This window comes from Mauremys mutica, chromosome 7, assembly GCF_020497125.1.
Source record: "Mauremys mutica isolate MM-2020 ecotype Southern chromosome 7, ASM2049712v1, whole genome shotgun sequence".
NCBI classification, from domain to species: Eukaryota; Metazoa; Chordata; order Testudines; family Geoemydidae; genus Mauremys; species Mauremys mutica.
This window is the reverse complement of record NC_059078.1, coordinates 21,739,989-21,762,734: the sequence shown is the minus strand read 5'-3', so window position 1 is coordinate 21,762,734 and position 22,746 is coordinate 21,739,989. Positions and strand designations below refer to the sequence as shown.

The following is a 22,746-nucleotide window of genomic DNA, read 5'->3' as shown; positions in this document are numbered from 1 at the left end:
AGGGAAGAGTGCCCCCTGACAGATTCAGCACAACTACTTCTTGCAGGGGGTCTCCCTTCCTGGGACTGAGCACTCTGGAGCTAACTTAGCTTGTGAGATCAGACGGTAGCCCAGCCTGAGATGATGGGAGACTGTCTGATCAGCCTTGGTGCCTTGTCCCCTCTGTAGAACTGTACTGTCTACAACGACACCACCATGCTGTGCTACGCTCCATCCATCGACAACCCGTCCCGGAGCCCCCCAGAGATCGGTGACCGCCCAGATGAGATTGGCTTTGTCATGGATAATGTCCAGGCGCTGCTGATTGTTAATACCACCAGCTTCGTCTATTATCCGGACCCCGTCTTCGAGCCCCTCAGCCCCTCTGGCATGCTGGAGCTCAAGCCCAGCTCTCCCCTTATCCTCAAGGTAAGCCCCCCTACAGCTCTTCTCCCCCATTGCCTGTGCTGCCCTATTGCAGCCCCAGATCTCTGGCTTCCTTTTCCACCCTGGGCCAGCAGTGCCTATACAGCAGGTCAGAGAACTCAAACGGGGATGGAATGGATCAATTCAGAGTCAGAGCTGCTGGCCCGGCAGCTGCTCTCTTGGGGGTTAAATGGATTGTTCTGGCCAGGTAAGTGGGGAAGGGGCGGTATTCCATGCCCAGCAGTGGGAGAGCCATAGAACCCCATTGTGCCCGTACAAACCCTCTGCCTGCAGGACAGGTGGGATTTTCTGGCTATAGGTAAAGGCTGATGCAGTTGGGGTCTGCTGCAGGAGGTAGGCAAAGGAGCGTGTTCCACGGAGATGGAAATCACGGAGTCTCCCTTTTCCAAACTGTCTCCCTCCCCCTAAGCAGTATGGGAAGGGCAGCATGGTTGGGACCCCTTGGCACCGGTGGGGTCGCGCTCCCCAGGTTACGAAGCCCTGGTTTAATTACCCCCATGGGGCGGGTGAGTATGTGGCACCTTTAGAACCTTGCAGAAGGGCTGTGGAGTGTTTTAGACGAGGGCACCCCCTGGTTAACCCTGTGTCTCCGTGGGTGGGAGGGGCGTTCCTCCTCTCAGAGCTCAGGGACAAAGTCATCCCTGGGGTAACTGCACTGCAATCAGGGAGCGTGCCCCAGGGGTTTGGCCCATTCTGGGTGCATCTTCTTTGTATCTCCTTGGCTCAGATTCCCACTCCCCCTTCACTTCTTGTTGGACCTGTATCAGGGACTACAGCGGAGCGGAAGGATCCCTGCAGCCTCCTGCTCTCCCTGGGGTTAGAAGGCTGAGGGAGAGAATTTGCTTGGTGATGGGAGAATCCAGCTGTGGGAGAACTAATGATCTCACTCCTTGTTCCCTTAAAGGGCCGGAACCTGCTCCCGCCGGCTGCTGGTAACTCCCGGCTGAACTACACGGTGCTGATTGGTGACACTCCCTGCGCCCTGACAGTCTCCGAGACTCAGCTCTTGTGCGAGTCGCCAAACCTCACGGGACAGCACAAAGTCACGGTAATGCAAACTGCCCCGACGGGCCTTTATGGGCCCTGGCATCCTCGCAGGTGCTGCCAGGACCGCACCATGCCATGCACTGGGCACTTGTTCTTCCCGCTGAACAAGCCTCGTGTGTCTGGGGCCCGCGACAAAGAGCCTCCAGCTCCAAAGCAGAGCTGGGATATGGTTTATCAGCCCTTGTCGGGTCCCACCTGAGTTCTGAGGCAGTGATAGCTGCATTTCCCCGCCCCGGCTGGGAGCACTTTCTGTAGCAAGACCCGAGGGGAGTCCCCTGGGCAGCAGCCAGCGCGCAGCACTGGGAATGTGCCTTGTGGCGTCCAGTCGTAAAAGCAGCCCAAGTTACCGAGAAGCACAGCTCTGCCATTGACAGCAAGTGTGTGCGTGTGTGTGCGGAGGATGAGGCATGGGCTGACATGCTGGACCCCAACCCCCTACTTCATAGCACCCTGCCATACCCCAGCCCTCAATCCCCTCCTGCATGGGGCCCTGCTGAATTCCAGCCCTGTCCTGCATGCGGCCCTGCCTTACCCCATCCTCCCTTAGTGAATGGGCCCTGCCATGCCCCCTTCCACTCCCTCCAGCATGGCACCCTGCTAAACCCCACTGCCCCAATCCCCTCCAGCTGGGGGCTCTGCCCTACCTAATGAAACTTTCTGTTGATGGTGTAACCCTAAACATGCCTCGTTCCCCTGGGCCATTCCCCTCTGGCTCAGCCCATGCTGCTGTGAGGGACAGAGTAGCCTGTTAAGCTGAGTGCATTGCTGGTGTGCTGTTCCTCTGCAGGCTAGGGCACTGGGCTCTGTAAAGATCCTCTGTAAAGAGGCCTGGGGGCCTCCCAAGGCACCTGACCTGGCACGGTGCTCACCGATGGTCGCTTTGGGGACAGCGCAGGCTGACACACGCCATCGTATGCCCAGCGGTAGCTCACGTTCAGCCTGGGACTTTAGGCTCCCCTTTTACTGAGTGGGGGGCAGTGCCTGGAGACAGAGGGGCTTAATCCCCTTCTGGCATACATTGGAGAGCATGCAGGGGCCCTTCCCCTTTCGCCCCCTGCCTGGCGCCAGCTGGCCACTGGTCCCTGTTGGGTAAGAGCTCAACAACACCGGATTATGTGCACATGCAGGGGCTTAGATCTGCTGGGAGGAGCCCCCAGCTGCCTGCCTCCCTAGTGCCCTGTCCCCCACCCCCAGTAGTCTGTTCAGAGGGGCTGAGTGCTTCAGCCAGCCCGCCACAAGCACGCTCCATTGTTACCCACACTCTGGGTGGGCCTGGCTGGACCTGCCAGCTCCGTTCCTTCCCTACTGGCCGCAGGAGACTCAGTCTGAGCCATATGGTCAAGGGGTTCCCGCCCCCTCACTTCCCCCAGCTCCTGGGTTAGCTTTAAGTCAGATTCTTTGTCAGGTTGTAGCTCAGCAGCAGCAGCGCTCAGGGTCTCAGTGCAGCCTTGTGTATTTGAAAGGGACCCAGAACGGTCCCCCCAGGCTCCTCATCCATCAGGGAACTCACTTTACATCCCATCTGTTATTGTAATGTTGTCTGAATGAGACATCAAACTCGCTGCCTGCTCCTCACAGGCGCTGACAACACACCAGCATGTCGTCTGCATCCCATTAAAGCTCTGCATGCGCTCGGACAAGCCCCTCGCACTGTAGCCCCTGCACCTGCTCTGCGGCCTGCCCCACGGCCTCCTCCAAACTACCTTCTGGTGTCAATGCCCCTCGGAAGTGAGGGTTCACTTTACTCACTGGGCTCTGCCCCGGCTGGCATGATAATGATCTGACCTTCCTATTACACACCTTGGACACATGCCACTTGTGTGGACACAGAGATCCTGCGGTCTGGGGGTCCCTGCTTTCTGAGAACCCCATTCCAGCATGCGCCTCCTCCCCCACAAGAAAGGGGAAGGAAGGGTCACTCCCCCCCCCCCTTTAAAGAGGGAATCACAGAAAGTAGGGCTGGAATGACCCTCAAGTGGTGATCTAGTCCAGCCTACTGCACTGAGGCAGGACTAAGTCAACCTTGGCCATCCCGACAGGTGTTTGTCCAACCTGTTCTGAAAAACCTCCAGTGACGGGGAGAGGCTCCCTGGAAGCCTATTCCAGAGCTTAACTACCCTTCGAGTTAGACCTTCCCCCCAATATCCAACATAAATCTCCCTGGCTGCAGATTAAGCTCCTTCTTGTCTTACCCTCAGTGGACACAGAGAACAATTGATCACAGTCCTCTGTATAACAGCCCTTGACATACGTGAAGACTGTTATCAGGTCCCCCCTTCAGTCTGCTTTACTCAGGACTAAGCATGCCCAGTTTTTTTAACCTTTCCTCACAGGTCGTTATCCAAGTCATTAATGAAAATATGGAACAGCACCGGACCCAGGACAGACTCCTGCCGCCCCCACTAGATGCCCCTCGCAGTGGCAGTGAACCACTGATAACTACTCCATGATTTTCCAACCTCCATTGTCCACCCCCCCGACAGTCACTTTACCTAGACCACGTTTCCCTAGTTGGCTCCTGGGGATGTCATGGGGGCTGATGAGCTCCAGTGGTGGTGGCAGGCCCTCCCTGCCCCTTTCCAGCTGGAAAAACCCTTCTGATCACAACCTGCCTCAGTTAGGAGAGGCGCCTTGACCCACCCACCCCGAGCTAAACCCGCTCTTGACCTCTTCCCCATGCCAATGGGAAGTCTCCCCGACTCACCCAGCTGCCAAACCCTCCTGTCCCCAGATGCGTTTTGGGGCATATGAGAGTCGGCCGGGGGCTCTGCAGTTCTCTCTTTGTATAGCATCCCCCAGCCTGTAGGGTGGCAGGTGGGTGGAAGAAGGGGGCACAGAGCCCTCTCAGCAGGGAGGCGAGCCACTCCTCAGCCCTTAGCACTAACGTGAAGCCCTTTCCCTCCCATACGGCTCAGATCAAGGCTGGAGGGTTTGAGTTCTCCCCGGGGACGCTGCAGATCTACTCAGACAGCCTCCTGACACTGCCTGCCATCATCGGGATTGGTGGCGGAGGCGGCCTCCTCTTGCTCATCATCATCATCGTCCTCATCGCCTACAAGCGCAAGTCCCGGGATGCCGACCGCACCCTGAAACGCCTGCAGCTGCAGATGGACAACCTGGAGTCCCGCGTGGCCTTGGAGTGCAAGGAGGGTGAGTCAGTCTCTGCTTCTCTCCCCACGGCTTCCCAGCTTCAGCCTGTCCCCACCTCTCAGCCCCTTCACCTGCCTTGCCAGCTCTGCCCCCTCTGGGTCGTTGGTTTCTCCTCTTGTGTTTGCTCCAAGACTCTCTGTTCACACCCTACCGTTTGGTGAAGGAGGTAGCAGTACAATGGACATCCATGATCGCTCAGCCAAGATCCCCAGGTCAGATGTTCAGGGTATTGATGTTCACATGCAGGCAGGCAGGCTCATTTCTATAGAGACTCCCATGAAAGCCCCCATCCTCTGCAGGGTTGTTGGGTCCTTTCCCTGGTTGCTTCTGCATTCCCATAGGGTGCTGCGTGTGCATTTGCAGGCAGCAGGTCCCTATCCGGAGTGCCGCAGCGTGTTCTAGCTCTTGATGTGTCCGTTAACAGCGTCTGGTCCCAGCGTGGGACAAGGAACCCCCCTGTATATGACACAGGGCTGATGTATGGTCTCACCACAGTGACAGCACAGTATGTTGCAATGCACCATCCTGGTCTTATGGCACAAGGGTCTTTACTGGACAGGTGTTTCCTATGTGCTCCCTTCTCTTTCATATCCCCCAGTCTCCTGCTCTGCAAGCACCACGTCCGCTTGCAAAGCTTCATGCGCACCTACGGCATGTGCTAACTCACTGCACACAGAACAGCCTGGTAAATCTGCCCTCTCGTCACAGTGCTGTGGGCCTCGTGCTCCTGATCTACAGGGACCTTCCCCTGTTCTAAGCCACCCTTGGGACCGGAGATCCGAGCAGGCAAAGTGACTTTGTTAGGGGGGAACTTAACTTATTTTTAGTAGGATTTATTTTTTCGGTTAAGGATTTTATGTTTTTAAAGTGTAAAAGAGGACAAAAGAGGGTAGAGAAACCTGCCTGAAAAGGGCCTTGAGTCTCTCATTATGTGACAGAGGGATGCTGCGAAATTGGACAGAATGCCTCTTATGATCCTGCCGATAAAACCTAATTGCCCATTATCGCTGCAAGCCAGTGCCTGGGGCCGTGACCCTGCCAACTGCAGCCAGCCCAGAGGCTGGGGGAGAAGCGGGCACCTAAAACGAGATAATAAAAAAGAAAAACCCCCTAAAAATCCATGTAGATGGCAATAGTGACAGAGAGAGGGGAGGGTGGAGGGGATCTCGTCTCCTCTTCCACAGCTGGCAGATAAAAGGATCTGCTTTTAATTAAAAGGCGCAATCTCTTCCCTGCCTTTTCTCTTTTCTAGTCCCTCTAGTTACAGATAAGATAGCGAGCCTTTCAAGCTGACGTTTGTTTTTTCTCATCAGGCTGACAAGCCTGCAACCCTCTGCCTAGCTTCCAGCTCCCTTTAAAGTGCTGTTAATTTGATTTCTCTGTGGTTTTTTTCTCTTTCCCTTATACAGTGCTAGAGATTCCCCCCCATCCCCAAAGCCTTCCCCCATGGGTACCATTAAAGGCACAGGACACCATTTCCCCCGCTCCGTCTAGCACGAGCTCAGGCTGTGCCTGTTCTTACCCCAGGGTTTGTGTTGGGCTTTTCTCTCTAATGTTATTTAGGTCAGAATGAAATGAGAACATTCTTGTGGTTTAAACCTCTCTCTCGCCCAGCATCTCTGCCCTGTCGTTCACAGCCGCCTACAGGTTTCTTACATATGTGCACGTAGAAAGGGGGTTAGAGCCGAGAGGCTGAGGCTTCAGGACTCTCAGGTTCTATTCCCGGCTCTGCCACCGATTTGCTGTGTGACTCCGGGGAGGTCATGTCCCCTCTCTGTGCTTCTACTTTGCCATGTGTAAAATGGAGATAAGGGCACTGCCCCTCCTGACAGGGTGGTGTGAGACTGAGCTAATTGATGTCTGTAAATTGCCTTGAGCCCATCTGATTACCGGTGCTAGGGACAGAGGGCAGCCCCCACTATTCTAGATCTGTGGGGCTCTTGTATTTTGCTGGCAGCAGTGTGGTAGCTCTGACCTCCCCTATTGACCTCCTGCAGGCCCATGGTCCCCTAACACAACTCTGCTCTTTCCATCCCAGCCTTTGCCGAACTGCAGACAGACATCCACGAGCTGACGAACGACTTAGACGGGGCTGGCATCCCCTTCCTGGACTATCGCACCTACGCCATGAGGGTCCTCTTCCCCGGGATAGAAGACCATCCTGTGCTGAAGGAGATGGAGGTGTGGTAATGTGTGTATGTGTGTCTGTCTGTCTCTCTGATCCTTCACCCTGGGGACACCTGCCTCTGGGAGCTGCGCTTCATGCCCGTCTGCTGCAGGGTTCACCGTTGCGCCTTCTACCTTCATTTTTAGTGAGGAAGTCTTGGAAGTTTCAGTGAATGATGGGAACTCACAGGTCTGGGCTCAGCAATGGATGGGGAGAGATTACTGGCTCAGGAGTGACTCTGGCCACCCATCCAAGGAGATTGCAACATGCTGCAGTGGGCAGAGACTCTATTCTGGCAAAAGTCCATGTTCTTTACAGACCACGGAGGAGCATCCTTCATGGCAACCTGTCCATGCAGTGTCCTCTGCCAGAGCTCTTGGGGTCTGGATTTGTAACATCTGGGTTTTCCAGCCAGGAGCGACTGAGGAGATTGCATGTACACTGTTCTGAAACCTCCCTCTTGGTTCTCCAGGACCCCCATGGTAAAACTGGGTGACACTGGGGTTTCCTCTCTTGGACAGAGAGGTTTACTCTGCTATGGTGCCCTGTGACTCCTTAACCGAGGGATGAGAGCTTACAGGACTGCAATGCAGCATAGCAGAGGAACCCAATGCAATCTTGGGCTGTGTATTTTTTAACACAGTGTATCATTAACCTGCAGAGCTCATTGGCACAGATGTCACTGAGGCCAAGAATTAGCAGGGTTCAAAGTAGGATTAGCTATTTCTACGGATAATGAGAAGATCCACAGGTATGTTAGAGAGGAACAAAATGTCTTTATAAGGGATATAAACCCCCAAGCTTCAGGGCAATTAGCTCGGTGCTAAGGGCCAGATTTCAAAAGCACTCAGCCCCCACTGAGAACAGATGGAGTATAGTGTTAAGTGACAAGAGTTAAAAAGGAACTTCCTCTGTAGTCAGGTTATTCCACAAATGTCCATGATAGTGTTTCTTCACCTTGTTCTAAAGCGTCTGGTACTAGCTTTTGTTGGAGGTGGGCCACCAGTCTGATCCAGTCAGGCAATTCTTATGTTCCTGTCTCATCCCCAGAGTCCAGAGGAGCCGGTCCCTGTCTGTGCGGCTCCAGGGAGGCAGTGCCTGGGGCAGTCAGTACAGTTCTGGGTACCGTGGTACCAGAAAGATGTTGACAAATTGGAGGGAATTCAGGGAAGAGCAACAGAAAGGGGAAAGTTTGGAAGAGTTAAGTGCATAGCGAGGCTGAATGGCGACAGGAGGAGGGAGAGTGGACCCATCTAGAGACACGTGAAGGGAAAACCCCAAGGAAGCAGAGGAGCTGTCTGGGGCAGTTTGGGGGAGGGAGTATAATGAGGCGTAATGGGATGACGTTGAGTAAGAAAAGCGCAGGAGTGTTTTTCTGATCGCTAGGTCTGCTGGCCTGTGGAATAGTCTCCTGAGGGAAATGGCAGAAGTCCCCTGGCTTGGCACACTGGAAGCTCTGAGTGAACAACGCACTAGGAAATACACAGTAGAGAAGCATCCAGTGCTGGTCTCAGGGAGTGAGGCTGGTGCTGCTGACTAGGCCTGGCTCATCTCTCTTGCTGGTGATTCCGAGACTCTAACCCTTGTGCTGCTTGTATTGTTCTGCCCTGCAGTGGGAAGGTCATTGCAGCCATAGAGCGATAATACAGTTCACCAGCTGGCTTTTCCCAGGCACTGAAGCATGGGCTCAACCTGTTCCCGTCCTTCTGGGGGACCACAGATCACCCAACCAGCAGCTGCTTCCATCACTGTTGTCCCCTTCTTATCCCTCACCTTGTCTCCAGGAGGGTGACCCTGCAGCCTAGCTATAGCACTCCTAGGGCTGTGTGCTTGCCACCCGCTTCCCCTCTGGGAAGTGTTGCGCTTTCATTCCCACCTGGGGAGAGGGTTGCTCTTCCCTGCCACAGACCTGCATTGCCACCTTCCACGCCCCACTTTATTCCTCTGCGGCTGCACTGACCAAGTTTCACCCAGCTAGGCCTACGTTGTCAGCTGGGCAAGAGCCTGGGCCACACCTCATCTGCATTAGGTGGAGCAGACTACATCTGCCCTTCCTTTTAACTGGGACCTGGAGACCACCAGCATGATCAAGACGGGTCTTTGCATATCTGCGGGGGCTTCACTTCCTTGTCTAAGACAAGCATGGCTGCATTTATGCTGCCCCTTCTCCACAGCTCCTGAGCACATGGTCTTGGACACCAGCCTGTCCCTCTGTGATGCATCGTGCCACGTGCCGGTCAACGTGAGCACAGGGAGGCCACTGCATGGCTACCACACTCACTGACATTAATATCAATATTCATATTAATATCATTGCCGCTGTCATTTTCTACTGCACTTGATTTATTCAATTGGGTTTGTTTGATGCATGACCGGCTGCTCATTTCCAGCAGACTTGTCCGACATCATCCACCTTCCCAGCTCCATGGCTCCTCCCTGCAGAAGAGCATCTTGTCCCATCTCCCCCTGCTCCCCAAACCAGCTCCCCCTTCCCTCCCAGCCTCACAATGTCTGCTTAATTTAGTGCATGCAAGTGCACATAAATTGGCTTCTGGTTTTCCTCAGTACCAAGGTTGCTCTTGATTGGAGTGGTGCGGGGTGACCTTAGCTTCCCCTCGCTGCTGACCGGACACAGTAATTAATGTTGATATAGACTTCAGAACATGTTTAGGAGAAGTAATCGGCCCTGGTGCAGGATGCAGAGTAATTAATTACAGGGAATCAACCCCTTACAACTGCAAATGCACATGCATTCATTGTAACCCAGATGGCTGCTGCTACTGTGATCTGGCTCTCTCAGTGGGGTGGGTTGTAGTTCTATCTCCCGTGCTCCCTTTAGTCCCTACCCTCAACGTGGCGGGGGGTTGGGGGAGAGGCACTTATCCTGGCTTTCACCACAGAGTCCCAGTGTTCATGGATCTACCTTCTCCCAGGCGTGCAGTTAGGCTCAGACAGTCCTGGCCTGGCCGTGGGGCACTGTACTGTTACCACACAGCACAAAGGTGTCGTTCCCCCCTGTGCTTCACAGCACATGATGAAGAGGTCAGAGAGACCCTGACCCTTTCTCATTTTCCATTGTAACCAGGGCTTTAGTCAGCTTGGGCCATCGGTGGGGAGGGGCTAATTCTTGGCAAATAAACCTGCTACTAAGAGCTATGAGGGGGCTGCCTCTTCATAACTATCTTGCTGCCTCTGCTGGCTCTCCATTCCCAAGCTCACCCAGCCCGTTCCATTGTCCCCTTCTGCTCCCCTGGATCTGACACAGGCATGAATGTTCCCCAAACCCAGACACTCCTGGAAATGACAGATGACAGTCGTGAGAGAGGGGAGTGAGTCCCCCTCACAGGCAGGATGGGTTGGGGGATGGGAGCCTGCAGCTTGGACTTGGGACACCTGGGTGCAGTGCCTGGCTGACAGCAGGGTGTGGTGAGGATAAAATGAAGGTGGGCGCTCAGAGGCTATGGTGATGAGTATCTAAGTACTAGGTAGATGAATGAACTCCTGTGTGTTGGGTGTGAGCTAATGGGCAGGGCAGACCCTTTACTGGTGGAGTCTTCCCGTGGCGTTGCCAGCCTTAGCTAGTGATGGGAGCCACACGTGGGCTGGCTGAGTAACTCTGGGGCGCACAGTGGGAATCCTGGGCTCTGCCCCTCGCTATTTGCCTCTTGCAGAGGAGAAGTATTATTTGTCAACTCAGGTGAAATAGAAAAACCCTTGTCTGGCTCCCCAGCCATAGACAGTGCTGCCCTTCCCTCTGTGCATGAGAGAGTGGTGTGGGGACAGAGCAGGGCAGGAGGAGCTGGGGAGATTTGGAGAAGATGGATTTTCTTCACAAGGACCTGTACTCATAGCCGCGGGGTTAAGCCAGCGACAGCTCTTGGGCTGAGGCGCAGTAGGGGGTATAAGACACACATGGGTGTATAGCGTAGAGGTACTGCCGGACAAAGGTCTCTTTGTTTCTGTTATAAATGAAGTGTTTTCAGGGGGGTCGTGAGCTGCATGTGAAAATTGCCCTACCCAATGGCGCTCCTCACTGCCCAGCATGACAGCGCGGTTCTAGGCTCCGCCCTCTCACTTTCTCTGTTTCATGCTCAGCCCCTGAACGATGACGTGTCTGAAGTCCCATTGCTCAGCCGTGATGCCCCAGCTGTGACAGAGCCAAGCCAGTGAGAGTGCAGCTGATGTTTCTGTTCTACTGTCAGTGCTACCTGCCAGCTTCCCGCTTTCCTGTCTGTTTAGGTAGCCCCAGCGAACTTAGCTCACTGGGCAAAGCTTCCAAACTAGAGCTGGCCCTAGGAGGTGAGGCTTGGGTCTGGATCTGGATTTAGGCTTAGGCTGGAGTTTGGGACTGACAGTTCCAAATCCCCCTGAGCTTTTGGCTCCGTACAGTTGGATGTCAGGTCAGCTGCTGTTGGGAGATTTTTGCCAGCTTAAAATGTTCTCACAGCCGAGCTGGAACCAGAAAACAGGCCCCTTCTGGGTTTGAATCCAAACTGTGAGGGCAAATTCAGATGCAAGGATTTGACTCCACCTCCTCCCCCCGCCTAGAATTCCTAGGGTGTATTCCGGCCCATCTCAGCCTTGCTTTTGGCAGTTGGTTTGCAGTGACCCCACTCTGTCTGCTATTGCTTCCTCAGTTAGCCGGGAGGGGGTGGGGGTGGGGGTGGGGGGTGGCAGAAGTTAAAGGGCCAAGTTGGGTCAGGGGCGGCTCTACCTTTTTGGCCGCCCCAAGCAGTCATGCGCGGGAGGCGCCCCGGAGCCGCGGGAGCAGCGGACCTCCCGCGGGCATGACTGCGGAGGGTCCGCTGGTCGCGCGGCTCGGCTGGACCTCCCGCAGCTGCGGATGGTTCGCAGGTCCGGCGGCTCCGCTTGAGCTGCCGCAGTCATGCCTCCGGGAGGTCCAGCCGAGCCGCGGGACCAGCGAACCGTCCGCAGTCATGCCTGCGGGAGGTCCACTGGAGCCGCGGGACGAGCGCCCCCTCCGCAGTCATGCCTGCGGCAGGTCCGGTCGTCCCGGGGCTCCGGTGGACCTCCCGCAGGCATGACTGCAGCAGGTCCACCGGCCCAGCCTGCCGCCCCCCCCCGGGAAAGGGCCGCCCCACGCGCGTGCTTGCCGCGCTGGGGTCTGGAGCCGGCCCTGAGTTGGGTGGCTGGGGATAGAACTTACTGCTAGGAGAGAAGAGATGAAATTGAATCAATGACAATTTAGGCGGAATATCAGGAAACCTTTCCCAGCGAGGAGACCTGCTAGACAGTGGAATCCTTTCCAAAGAGAAGGGATGGAAACCTCATTGAAATCTAGACATGACAAAGCCCTGGAGAAGTAACTGCAGGGGATAGTTCTGCACTGGTCTTTTCCAACTCCAATTTCTGTGATTTTAAACATACTGCACTCCGAATGCAAGAGAGAGCATGTGGGCTTGGTTGGGAAGTGAAGTGTTAAAAGTTTCAAGGGAGAAAAAAAACCCAGATTAAATAAAGCAAATACAGTTGTGTAAGCTTCATATAATGTAATCAGGTTTGCTTTTATTTGTCCCCTTAATCAGAATGAGTGTAACACTAGCTATTACAAGTGACGGGGAAGGAGCTCTTCCCCACACACACTAATCCGAAGCCAAGTCTTAGAGCCGTCATTAACAGCTCTCTTTTGCTTTGGGTTTGTGTGGGTTTTGTTTTTTTCCGTTGCTTTGTGTGAATTTAAGCCTGATTAAATATTTAATTCTTTATTGTTCATTTACTTCTGCTACTGATCAGTGAGTTAGACACAAAGCCGCAGCAAAGCGGGGAAGCGGGCTCATTGAGGGCGCGCTCAGTGACACCGTGTGTGACAGATGCTTTGCGCTCTGCCCCGCTGTCCTCTTCCATCACCTGCGCAAGACCCTGATAAGATCGCCGGGGCTGGACAGGACCAATTTCCTAGCTTATCAAGCTTTGGCTGCTCCACTAGCTGGGAACACGGGTCCGATAGGATCGTGCCATCTGATCCCTGCATCTCCCAGCCAAGCAGCGGACGATGTTTATTTTGAAATTGTAGCCTGAGCCCATCTGAAATCAGTCAGTGTGTCAGAAATGTGGCAGGCAGCCGGCTCTCCATGCTCAGACCCATATCAAAACCCCTGGGGGAGAGTTGAATGCTGAAGGCAGCGGTGCCACCTGCCTGCCCTCTCCCCGAAGAATCTCTCCCTCTTTCTCACCCTTCCTTTCAAGGGCTTCGCTGCCAGAGCGACTTTAGCACTAGCCAAAAGTACCGGAGTGCTAGCCTAGGACTTGGGAGACCTGTGTTCAATTCCCTGCTCTGCCACAGACTTCCTGTGTGACCACGAGCAAGTCACGAAGGGTGGGTGCACACCAGCACTGTTTCAAACCACCTGTCAGTGCGCACTAGGGAGCTCGTAGTGCACGTCAGCTGGGTCCAGGCAGACTGTTAGCACGACAGGCTGGAGCTTTACAACCCAGCTTGCACGACAGTAAGTGCTTGTATAGACATGCCCTTATTCTCTCCAGGCCGCAGTTCCCCAGTTGGAAGATTCCCCCAGCTGGAACAGGGGAGGGATAGCTCAGTGGTTTGAGCATTGGCCTGAGAAACCCAGGGTTGTGGGTTCAGTCCTTGAAGGGGCCACTTAGAGATCTGGGGCAAAAATCAGTACTTGGTCCTGCTAGTGAAGGCAGGGGGCTGGACTCGATGACCTTTCAGGGTCCCTTCCAGTTCTATAAGATAGGTCTCTCTCTCTCTCTCTCTCTCTCTCTATATATATATATATATAAAAAAGATGGAGATAATAGTACCACCTGACTTAAGGGGTACTGCCTGAGGGTTGGGAAGTGCTCAGATACTACAGGAAGGGGGCCATCTAAGTAGAGAGATGTGCAGAGAGACTGTCTCTCTGCAGGGCAGATACAACACCGGGGTAGGTTCCTCACCTCTGCCATGCTGGGACTCCTTGTAGGAGCAAGTTCAGTCTCCATCATCCATTCATGGTTTGGCCATTCTGCTGAGATTGCCAGCAAGAGGCCAGTGAGTGCCGTGTGAGGTGGACACCTGGGCTGTGACCCACAAACCCATGGTCACCCAAACTATCCAACAGCCACTCGCTGGTGATGAGAGAAAGGGGAGGTTCGTCCCGTGGGAAATGCCCAGAGTTTAGAATTAGTTTCTGCTGTGGAACATTAAGTTGAAACATTGGGAAATTTCACAGAATGAAAAATGCCAAAAAGTTTCAATCTCAGCAAAATAATGGGAGGCGTCAAAGCCCCATTTTTCATTTCAAGCTGACATTTTGAAATGAAAAATGTTGCTTGGTTTCAAACGTTGGCTTGAAACGACATTTTCATTTTGATTCCCCTGATCGGAAAATGGGGAAAAAATTCATTAACATTGACATTTTCCCACGGAAAATACTTTACTTTGATGAAACCATGTTTTCCAATGGGAAGACTTTGAGTGTGAAATATTTCATCCATCTCTAGTAACAACTGTCATTCACTGCTGACCAAAACTGGTTGGTACTGGAGAGGTGGAGGTAGAAGTCTCCATACTTCACCCCCTCAGTCAGCCAGCTCCCCCTTCTTTCCCTCCCTGGGTTTCCTGCCCAGACACATGCGTGGCTGACTGCTGTACAGAACCAAGCATGCCCTGAAACGTAATGAATCTCAAGGATACGGGAAGTATTTTGGGCTTCTTGTGCTGAGATCCAGCCAGAAAAGTTTGGACACCTATGTCCTTTAGCGAGCTCAGTATTTTGGCAGTTCTTTAATTTGGAAAGGTAGGAAAGGGGGAGATGTTTTCTTATGCTGCAGAACGTCCAAAGAGCTGCACCGAGGTCTTTGCTGGGTATAGTGTGAATTCAGCTTCTCATTGGATAGGAGATTGGAAGTTAGACTGTGAGTGTGCGCCTGCGCCTGCGCCCTCGCTCACATAAATTCAGTGACATTGTTAGCCTGACAAATGCACGTTGCCAAAGTGTAAAAAAGCACCAATCCATCGAAGTCTCTGAGAGGGGAAGGTAAGGCTGCATGCTGGAGAGGGAGAATGAGTCTCTGGACATTCTATTCTAATCTAGCCATTGCAACTGCCCTGAAGGCATCTCTTTGCAGATAGGCTCTTCTTGTTCACCGCTCAGGCAGTGCTTCGCTGCTGCTCAAACAGCCTTACTCCACTGTGGGCAGAGAGGTGGCATGTGGCCAGTCACTAATACAGAGCATGTGTTGAAGAAACAGGTTCCCAGTAGTGACCTCTGCAAGGGCATCTTGGCTCCCAGGGCACTGTGAATGTAGGGGCAAGGCTGTCCGGTGTAGTCCGATAGCACTTCCCCTCTTCGTACCTTGAGCAACAGCTGGGGGAGGATCTTCTAGGTTCCCTGTGTTTTTTAACCCTTTCGTTTTCACTCTTGCAAACCCCACCCTCCCTCAAACCCTACCTCATTGGAGGCTGGATGTACTCTGTCTGGAGCCTGGCAGTACCAGGTGGTGGCTTGGGGAGGTGAGGGGTATCAATCTAGAGGGATGGTGCCTCAGGCTGTTCATATGGAGGGGACATTGGAGGTAATTCAATCTAAGGGAGCTGTCTGCTGTGCCGTGAAGGCTGTATGGCATGCTCCCAGTTTGTATTAACCTGAACTGAGCCCAGAGGCACTGTCACCCGCACATGGACAGTATATATGCCATGCACAGCCGGGTAGCTATGTGGAATTACATGAGGAAAACTGTGCCCAGATAATAGCAAGGGGGTGACACACGAAGGTCAGTTCTGAGTTCCCAACTAATAGAAATAAAAGCAGAAGAAGATGGCTGATAGAGTTGGAGGCCTGGGGAGACTTCCCTGTAAGGAAAGATTAAAAAGACTGAGTTTAGACATGAGACAATAAGAGAGGATGCAATGGCAGAGAGAAGGGAAATCAGGCTCCTCTTTATTATTATTATTATTTATTATTTATTATTTGTGTTACTGTAGTGCTTAGATAAGGCAACAAGACAGTCAGTGAACTAGCAAGGCAGCCAATTGAAAACTGACAAAAGGAAATCCTTTTTGACACAATGCTTATTTGATCTGTGGAACTCATTGCCACAAGGTATCTTTGAGGACGAAAGCTCAGCAGGAATAAGAAAAGATGAAACATGCCTGTTGATAGAGAAAGCACCCTCGCTTATATTAGATACAGTTGCATTTTGCTTAGAAGCACTATAACCTTCATGCTTTCTGGCGTATGCCAATCACTGACTGATGGGGTTTGGAAGACACTTGCCAATAGAATCATAGAAGATTCTGCTGCCCTCCTTCCTTTTATTAGGATCCTGAACTTGATGGTCTCATGGTCATTGCTGCCCAGGTTGCCACCCACTTCTACTTCCCCAACCAATTCTTCCCTGTTTGTGAGCAGCAGGTCAAGAGGAGCACGGCCCCTAGTTGGTTCCTCCAGCACTTGCACCAGGAAGTTGTCTCCAGCACTCTACAAAAACTTCCTGGATTGTCTGTGCACTGCTATATTGCTCTCCCAGCAGATGTCAGGGTGATTGAAGTCCCCCATGAGAACCAGGGCCTGTGCTTTGGAAACTTCTGTTAGTTGTCCGAAGACAGCTTGTCTACCTCATCCTCCTGGTCTGGTGGCCTGCAGCAGATGCCCACCATGACATCACCCTTGTTGCTCTCTCCTCTAAACTTAACCCAAAGACTCTCAACGGGTTTTTCTCCAGTTTCATACTGCAGCTCTGAGCAATCTTACTGGTGCCTTACATACAGTGCAACTCCTCCACCTTTTCTCCTGCACCTGTCCTTCTTGAACAGTTTATACCCATCCATGACAGTGCTCCAGTCAATGTGAGTTATCCCACCAAGTCTCTGTTATTCCAATCACATCATAGTTCCTTGACTGTGCCAGGACTTCCAGTTCTTCCTGCTTGTTTCCCAGGCTTCCCACATTCGTGTACAGGCACCTAAGATAACTAGCCGATTGCTCTACTTTTTCAGTATGAATCAGGAGGCCTCCCCAGTTGCATCCTCTTCCATGTGTTTCCTCCCGGTATCTCACTTCCCCACTTACCTCTGGGCTTAGGTCATCATCCCTTTGCGAACCTAGTTTAAAGCCCTTCTCACTATGTTAGCAAACCTGCCTGCGAAGGTGCTCTTCCCTTTCTTCGTTAGGTGGATTCCATCTCTTCCTAGCAATCCTTCTTCCTGGAACAATATCCCATGGTCGAAGAATCCAAAGCCCTCTCTCTGACACCACCTGCATAACCATGCATTTACCTCCACAATTCGATGGTCCCTACCTGGGCCTTTTCCTTCAACAGGGAGGATGGTTGAGAACACGACTTGGGCCTCAAACTCCTTTATCCTTCTTCCCAGAGCCACGTAGTCTGCAGTGACCTGCTCAAGGTCATTCTTGGCAGTATCATTGGTGCCCACATGGAGAAGTAGGAAGGGGTAGCGGTCCGAGGGCTCGATCAGCAGACATTCCATCACATCCTGAATTCTAGCTCCAGGCAAGCAGCACGCTTCTCGAGTTTCCCGGTCTGGACAGCAGATGGATGACTCCTTCCCCATTAGGAGGGAGTCCCTGACCACCACCACCTGTCTCCTTCTCTTGGGAGTGGTGGTCATGGAACTCCCATTCCTAGGACAATGCATCCCATGCCTTCCAGTCAATGGGGTCTCATTCTGATCCCATCTGTCAGATGACTCTTTCAAACCATTATCCACCGTAGAACCTGTGCAGAGAGCCTGAAAACGGTTTCTTACCTCTATCTGCATTGGGGGTACAAGGGTTCTCCTCTTTCTTCTTCTGGAGGTCACATGCTGACAGTTTTCTTCCCCATTCTGCACTGCCCTCTCAGATTCTTCAGCATGCTGTGCTGCAGTACCAAATGCTGACTTCTGTCCAGAAAATCTTCCTTTTCTCTGATGCAACGCAGGGTTGATACTTGGGTCGCTAGTCCTTTAACCTTCTCCTCCAATATGGAGACCAGCTTGCACTTCCTACAGACGAAGTTGCTTCTATCCTCTGGGAGAAAGACAAACATGGCACATCCTGTGCAGGTCACAACAGCTGATCGCTCACTATCCATAATGTCTTCTTTCTAAGAGCCTCTTCAGATGTTGTATTTACTGCTCACAGAAGCCTGAAAGGCAAAAAAAAAACCCTTTGTGGGAACTCCCCCCAAGCAAACTCTCAGGCAAACACCCTCTGTTTACCTGTCCTCTGTTCGCCACAGATTAGTCCAGAATTGTTCACTAGGGGGGTTCTTTCCCCTTCCTCTAGAGTAACCAGTACTGGCCACTGCTAGAGACAGGGTGCTTGCTAGATGGGCAACTGGCTATACCTGGTATGACGATTCCTATATTCCTTGATCCCCCGCTGCCGTGCCTCTGCCATGCAGCCTGCCTGGTAGTGCCCGTGAAGTCAGATGTGCTTCTCTGAGCTCTCTGCATTGCTGAGGCACAGGATGGGAAGGAGAGTAAGTCCAGGACACTAACAAGGTGCACTGCCCCTTCTTTCTCCAGCACGTCTGCTCCCCAAGCCTGACTCAGGGTGATTGTTTTGTCCCCTCAGGTCCAGGCGAATGTGGAGAAGTCCTTGAGCCTCTTTGGGCAGCTCTTGAACAAGAAGCATTTCCTGCTGACCTTCATCCGCACCTTGGAGGCGCAACGCAGCTTCTCCATGCGGGACCGGGGCAACGTGGCTTCCCTAATCATGACAGCGCTGCAGGGGGAGATGGAGTATGCCACAGGCGTGCTGAAGCAGCTCCTCTCAGACCTGATCGAGAAGAACCTGGAGAGTAAGAACCATCCCAAGCTGCTCTTGCGGAGGTGAGTGTCTGTCTAAAATACATGCTTTGCATGGACTCTGATGGAGCCTCCCCACCCCGTGCTATCGGTACAAAAAGTGCACCATGATCTTCATCGCTGGTGTACGACGCTCCATGAAAGTCCCACCGTGTCTGTGCCTCTGGTGGTGATTCCTGCTCACCCGCCACAGACACTTCTCAGCGAGGGGGCAGCATCAGTGCTGATGCCATTGGCCACGGTGGTGTATCAGAGCATCTTGTTCTGCAGTGTGAAAGCAGAGGTGTTCTGTCCACTGCTCTAGCCTGTGGTTCTGTGGTTCCTTGTGGTCAAACTCCAGAGGGCACAGCAGTTTGGCACGTGAGCCGCTGCCCTGCTCCTGCCTCCTCACCCCTGTGTACGCCTGTTCATGTATTGAAAGTGCACTGGGCCCCCCTTTTCTGATGTGAGGTGTCTTCTCCATCAGCTGAGTTGGTGGCAGCATCCAGTGGATATGACCCTTGGTAAAGCATTTCCTCGGTTGTGTGAGAGATTCACTCAGAAAGATTTCTCTGCGTGAGGCGGGTGTGGGACCTTGGGAAAGGCTCCCTGAGTTTCGGATAGTCGGGTGCTCGGAAGTCATGCTTTATTTCAGTGCCTAGAGAACACTGCAGGCAGGGGCGGCTCCAGGCCCCAGCACGCCAAGCGCGTGCTTGGGGCGGCATGCCGCGGGGGGCGCTCTGCCGGTCGCCGGGAGGGCGGCAGGCGGCTCCAGTGGACCTCCCGCAGGCGTGTCTGCGGAGGTTCCGCTGGTCCCGCAGCTCCAGTGGAGCATCCGCAAGCACGTCTGCGGGAGGTCCACCGGAGCCGCGGGACCGGCGACCGGCAGAGCGCCCCCTGCGGCGTGCCGCTGTGCTTGGGGCGGCAAAATGGCTAGAGCCGCCCCTGACTGCAGGTTTGTTTTTAAGCCAGGGATTTAGAAGCTATTTGGGAGCAGTTGCTTTCTGCAGTTCTTTGATGTCAGATCGAACCCTTCAGTGCTGGAGATGGAGCTTTCTCAGCGTACAAGGCTGTTCCTTGGAAATGAAACCCTCAATTTCTTCTACTCCCTTGACAACGTGTTTTTCCCTGCTGGGTCCCTCGTGCAGTAATTCAAACTTCCCTATGAGACCTTTGCCTGTGGATTTCCTCCTCACCCCATCCTGGCTCTGGCTGCTTTGAGGTGTAGGGAGAGGCCAGACATGCCCATCCTTCTGTGCTGCCTTTGCAGGCTTCCCAAATTGGCCAATATCAGGTGTCCAGCACCTGTGGGTTCCTCGGCTCGAGGTTAGCCAGGATTCCCTCCAGGTCTGCCATTGGATGGGTGCTGTGTTGTATCGGTCGTGGCGCAGGGCCCCTGCCACATGTACGTTAGACGGCAGGCTGCAGTGGCAGGAGCCACTGGCAGTACCAACACATTGGACCTGTAACTTGTTGGTTCCCACCTAGTTTTTCAGCAGCGTGCTGTGCCACCCATCTGTGGCTGTGTGAGTTATCTGTGACCCTGACTGCCTCGGGTGCAGCCGCGAGCCCGGCTGGGATGTGTGTGCTTTCCTATCTGCCTTCCCTTCTATTGGTGTGCGCCTGGCATGGAGGCTGGGAGCCATGAGGCTGGGGGACATTTCCTCCTTGTCCCGGCTGGGGTCTCGGTGCTGACTGTCCGTCAGCTGAGGTGACTGAACTGGGCAGGACTCAACTGGAAGCCTGTTATTGCTGCTGCTTTTGGAAATGGAGGGGAGTCACAGTTGAGTGAGGAATGGAGCTTCCTCCCCTGCCAGAGCCTGAGCCCTCTGTCTCCAGAAGGCTCCCAGTGCCTGGCTAGCATGAGGGAGGGAAAACACATCCATGCTTTCCCCAGTGCTAACTCTGGGGCTTCTCATTTGACTTATGTGAGAAGACGTCGAATGAGTGGGGGAGGTGTTGGCATCATGCACTAAAGGCAAATTGATCCATGGCTAACAGCTGCTTGGACAACGGGAACTCCGCGTCATTGGGGATGCTATGTAGAGTTGGAGACCTATGGTGAGCTAGCACAGGCTGCTGCTACCACTGCAGTGATGCTCCCAGCTCCATCCTGCCGGCATCCTAGTGCTCCCTCCGGCACCCTGCCATTGCTGCCAGCATTCCAGTGCCGCAGCCAGCATCCCGTGCCCCTGCCATTCCTGCCGGCGTTCCAGCACTCCTTCCGGCCTCCACCATTCTCACTGGCGTTCCAGTGCCCCGGACCACCTTCCAGCAACCTGATGCTCCGGGCCTTGACTTAGGCAGTCAGCATCTCCCCACTTCTGAGACTCTCAGCCGTATTTTACCTCACCTCAATGGCCTCTGTAGCTTACTCCCTGGTTGGTTGCCACCAAACATATGTGCTGGTCCCTTCCTATGTCTCCTTGGGCAGCAAACCCTCCCCCTTGCCTCTTCAGGGCTTGTCCACGTGACCAGGCAGGCTGGGGGGTTATGCAAGTCAAGTGGATTTTCACAAGCAGCTTGTTTGGCAGGGGGCAGAGACAGGAGCAGGAAGGGAGTGCGAGCAGGCGGCAGCCTTCCAGCTCCACCATGAGTCTGCACTGCCCCATCAATACTTAATGACAGAGCTGAGCTCTCCTCTCACGGGCCGATGAATATTGAAAGATACACCAAGTGCAGAACAAAACCAATTAATAAACGACACCATCGCAGCGCCTGGCCCCTCCCCGCTTCCTTCCTCTTCCTGGAGCTCGCCTTTCCCCGCCACGCTGTCCTCTCCCTGCTTCCTTCCTCTTCCTAGAGCTCGCCTTTCCCCCGCCACGCTGTCCTCTCCCTGCTTCCTTCCTCTTCCTGGAGCTCGCCTTTCCCCCGCCACGCTGTCTTCTCCCCGCTTCCTTCCTCTTCCTGGAGCTCACCTTTCCCCGCCATGCTGTCCTCTCCCCGCTTCCTTCCTCTTCCTGGAGCTCGCCTTTCCGCCGCCACGCTGTCCTCTCCCTGCTTCCTTCCTCTTCCTGGAGCTCGCCTTTCCCCCGCCACGCTGTCCCCTCCCCGCTTCCTTCCTCTTCCTAGAGCTCGCCTTTCCCCCGCCACGCTGTCCTCTCCCCGCTTCCTTCCTCTTCCTAGAGCTCGCCTTTCCCCCGCCATGCTGTCCTCTCCCTGATTCCTTCCTCTTCCTGGAGCTCGCCTTTCCCCCACCACGCTGTCTTCTCCCCGCTTCCTTCCTCTTCCTAGAGCTCGCCTTTCCCCCGCCACGCTGTCCTCTCCCCGCTTCCTTCCTCTTCCTGGAGCTCACCTTTCCCCCGCCACGCTGTCCCCTCCCTGCTTCCTTCCTCTTCCTGGAGCTCGCCTTTCCCCTACCACGCTGTCCTCTCCCCGCTTCCTTCCTCTTCCTGGAGCTCGCCTTTCCCCCGCCACGCTGTCCTCTCCCCGCTTCCTTCCTCTTCCTAGAGCTCGCCTTTCCCCCGCCACGCTGTCCCCTCCCTGCTTCCTTCCTCTTCCTAGAGCTCGCCTTTCCCCCGCCACGCTGTCCTCTCCCTGCTTCCTTCCTCTTCCTGGAGCTCGCCTTTCCCCCGCCACGCTGTCCTCTCCCTGCTTCCTTCCTCTTCCTGGAGCTCGCCTTTCCCCCGCCACGCTGTCCCCTCCCTGCTTCCTTCCTCTTCCTGGAGCTCGCCTTTCCCCCGCCACGCTGTCCCCTCCCTGCTTCCTTCCTCTTCCTAGAGCTCGCCTTTCCCCCGCCACGCTGTCCTCTCCCTGCTTCCTTCCTCTTCCTGGAGCTCGCCTTTCCCCCGCCACGCTGTCCTCTCCCCGCTTCCTTCCTCTTCCTGGAGCTCGACTTTCCCCCGCCACGCTGTCCTCTCCCCGCTTCCTTCCTCTTCCTGGAGATCGCCTTTCCCACGCCACGCTGTCCTCTCCCTGATTCCTTCCTCTTCCTGGAGCTCGCCTTTCCCCGCCACGCTGTCCTCTCCCTGCTTCCTTCCTCTTCCTAGAGCTCGCCTTTCCCCCGCCACGCTGTCCTCTCCCTGCTTCCTTCCTCTTCCTAGAGCTCGCCTTTCCCCACCACGCTGTCCTCTCCCCAGCACCGCAGCACCTGAGGGCTCCAGGAGAAGGGACCTGTGGAGTCAAGGACAGCCACAGACCCTTCTTCCTGGACTTGGTGTGAGCCTTTGAGGAGGGTAGAGGTGGCCCAGAGGACGTG

At 54.2% G+C, this 22,746-nt stretch overlaps 1 protein-coding gene across 4 annotated transcripts in view; it reads left to right on the top strand.

Moving 5' to 3' along the window:
* PLXNA1 (plexin A1) overlaps positions 1–22,746 on the top strand; it is a 290,782-nt gene that overhangs the window by 223,077 nt on the left and 44,959 nt on the right. For all 4 annotated transcript variants that reach the window (XM_045025437.1, XM_045025436.1, XM_045025438.1 and 1 more), the window contains 5 exons: positions 169–408; positions 1,331–1,474; positions 4,389–4,623; positions 6,662–6,804; positions 18,337–18,593. In XM_045025437.1, the coding sequence (XP_044881372.1) occupies positions 169–408; positions 1,331–1,474; positions 4,389–4,623; positions 6,662–6,804; positions 18,337–18,593 (1,019 nt within the window). The remainder of the gene's footprint in view (positions 1–168; positions 409–1,330; positions 1,475–4,388; positions 4,624–6,661; positions 6,805–18,336; positions 18,594–22,746) is intronic.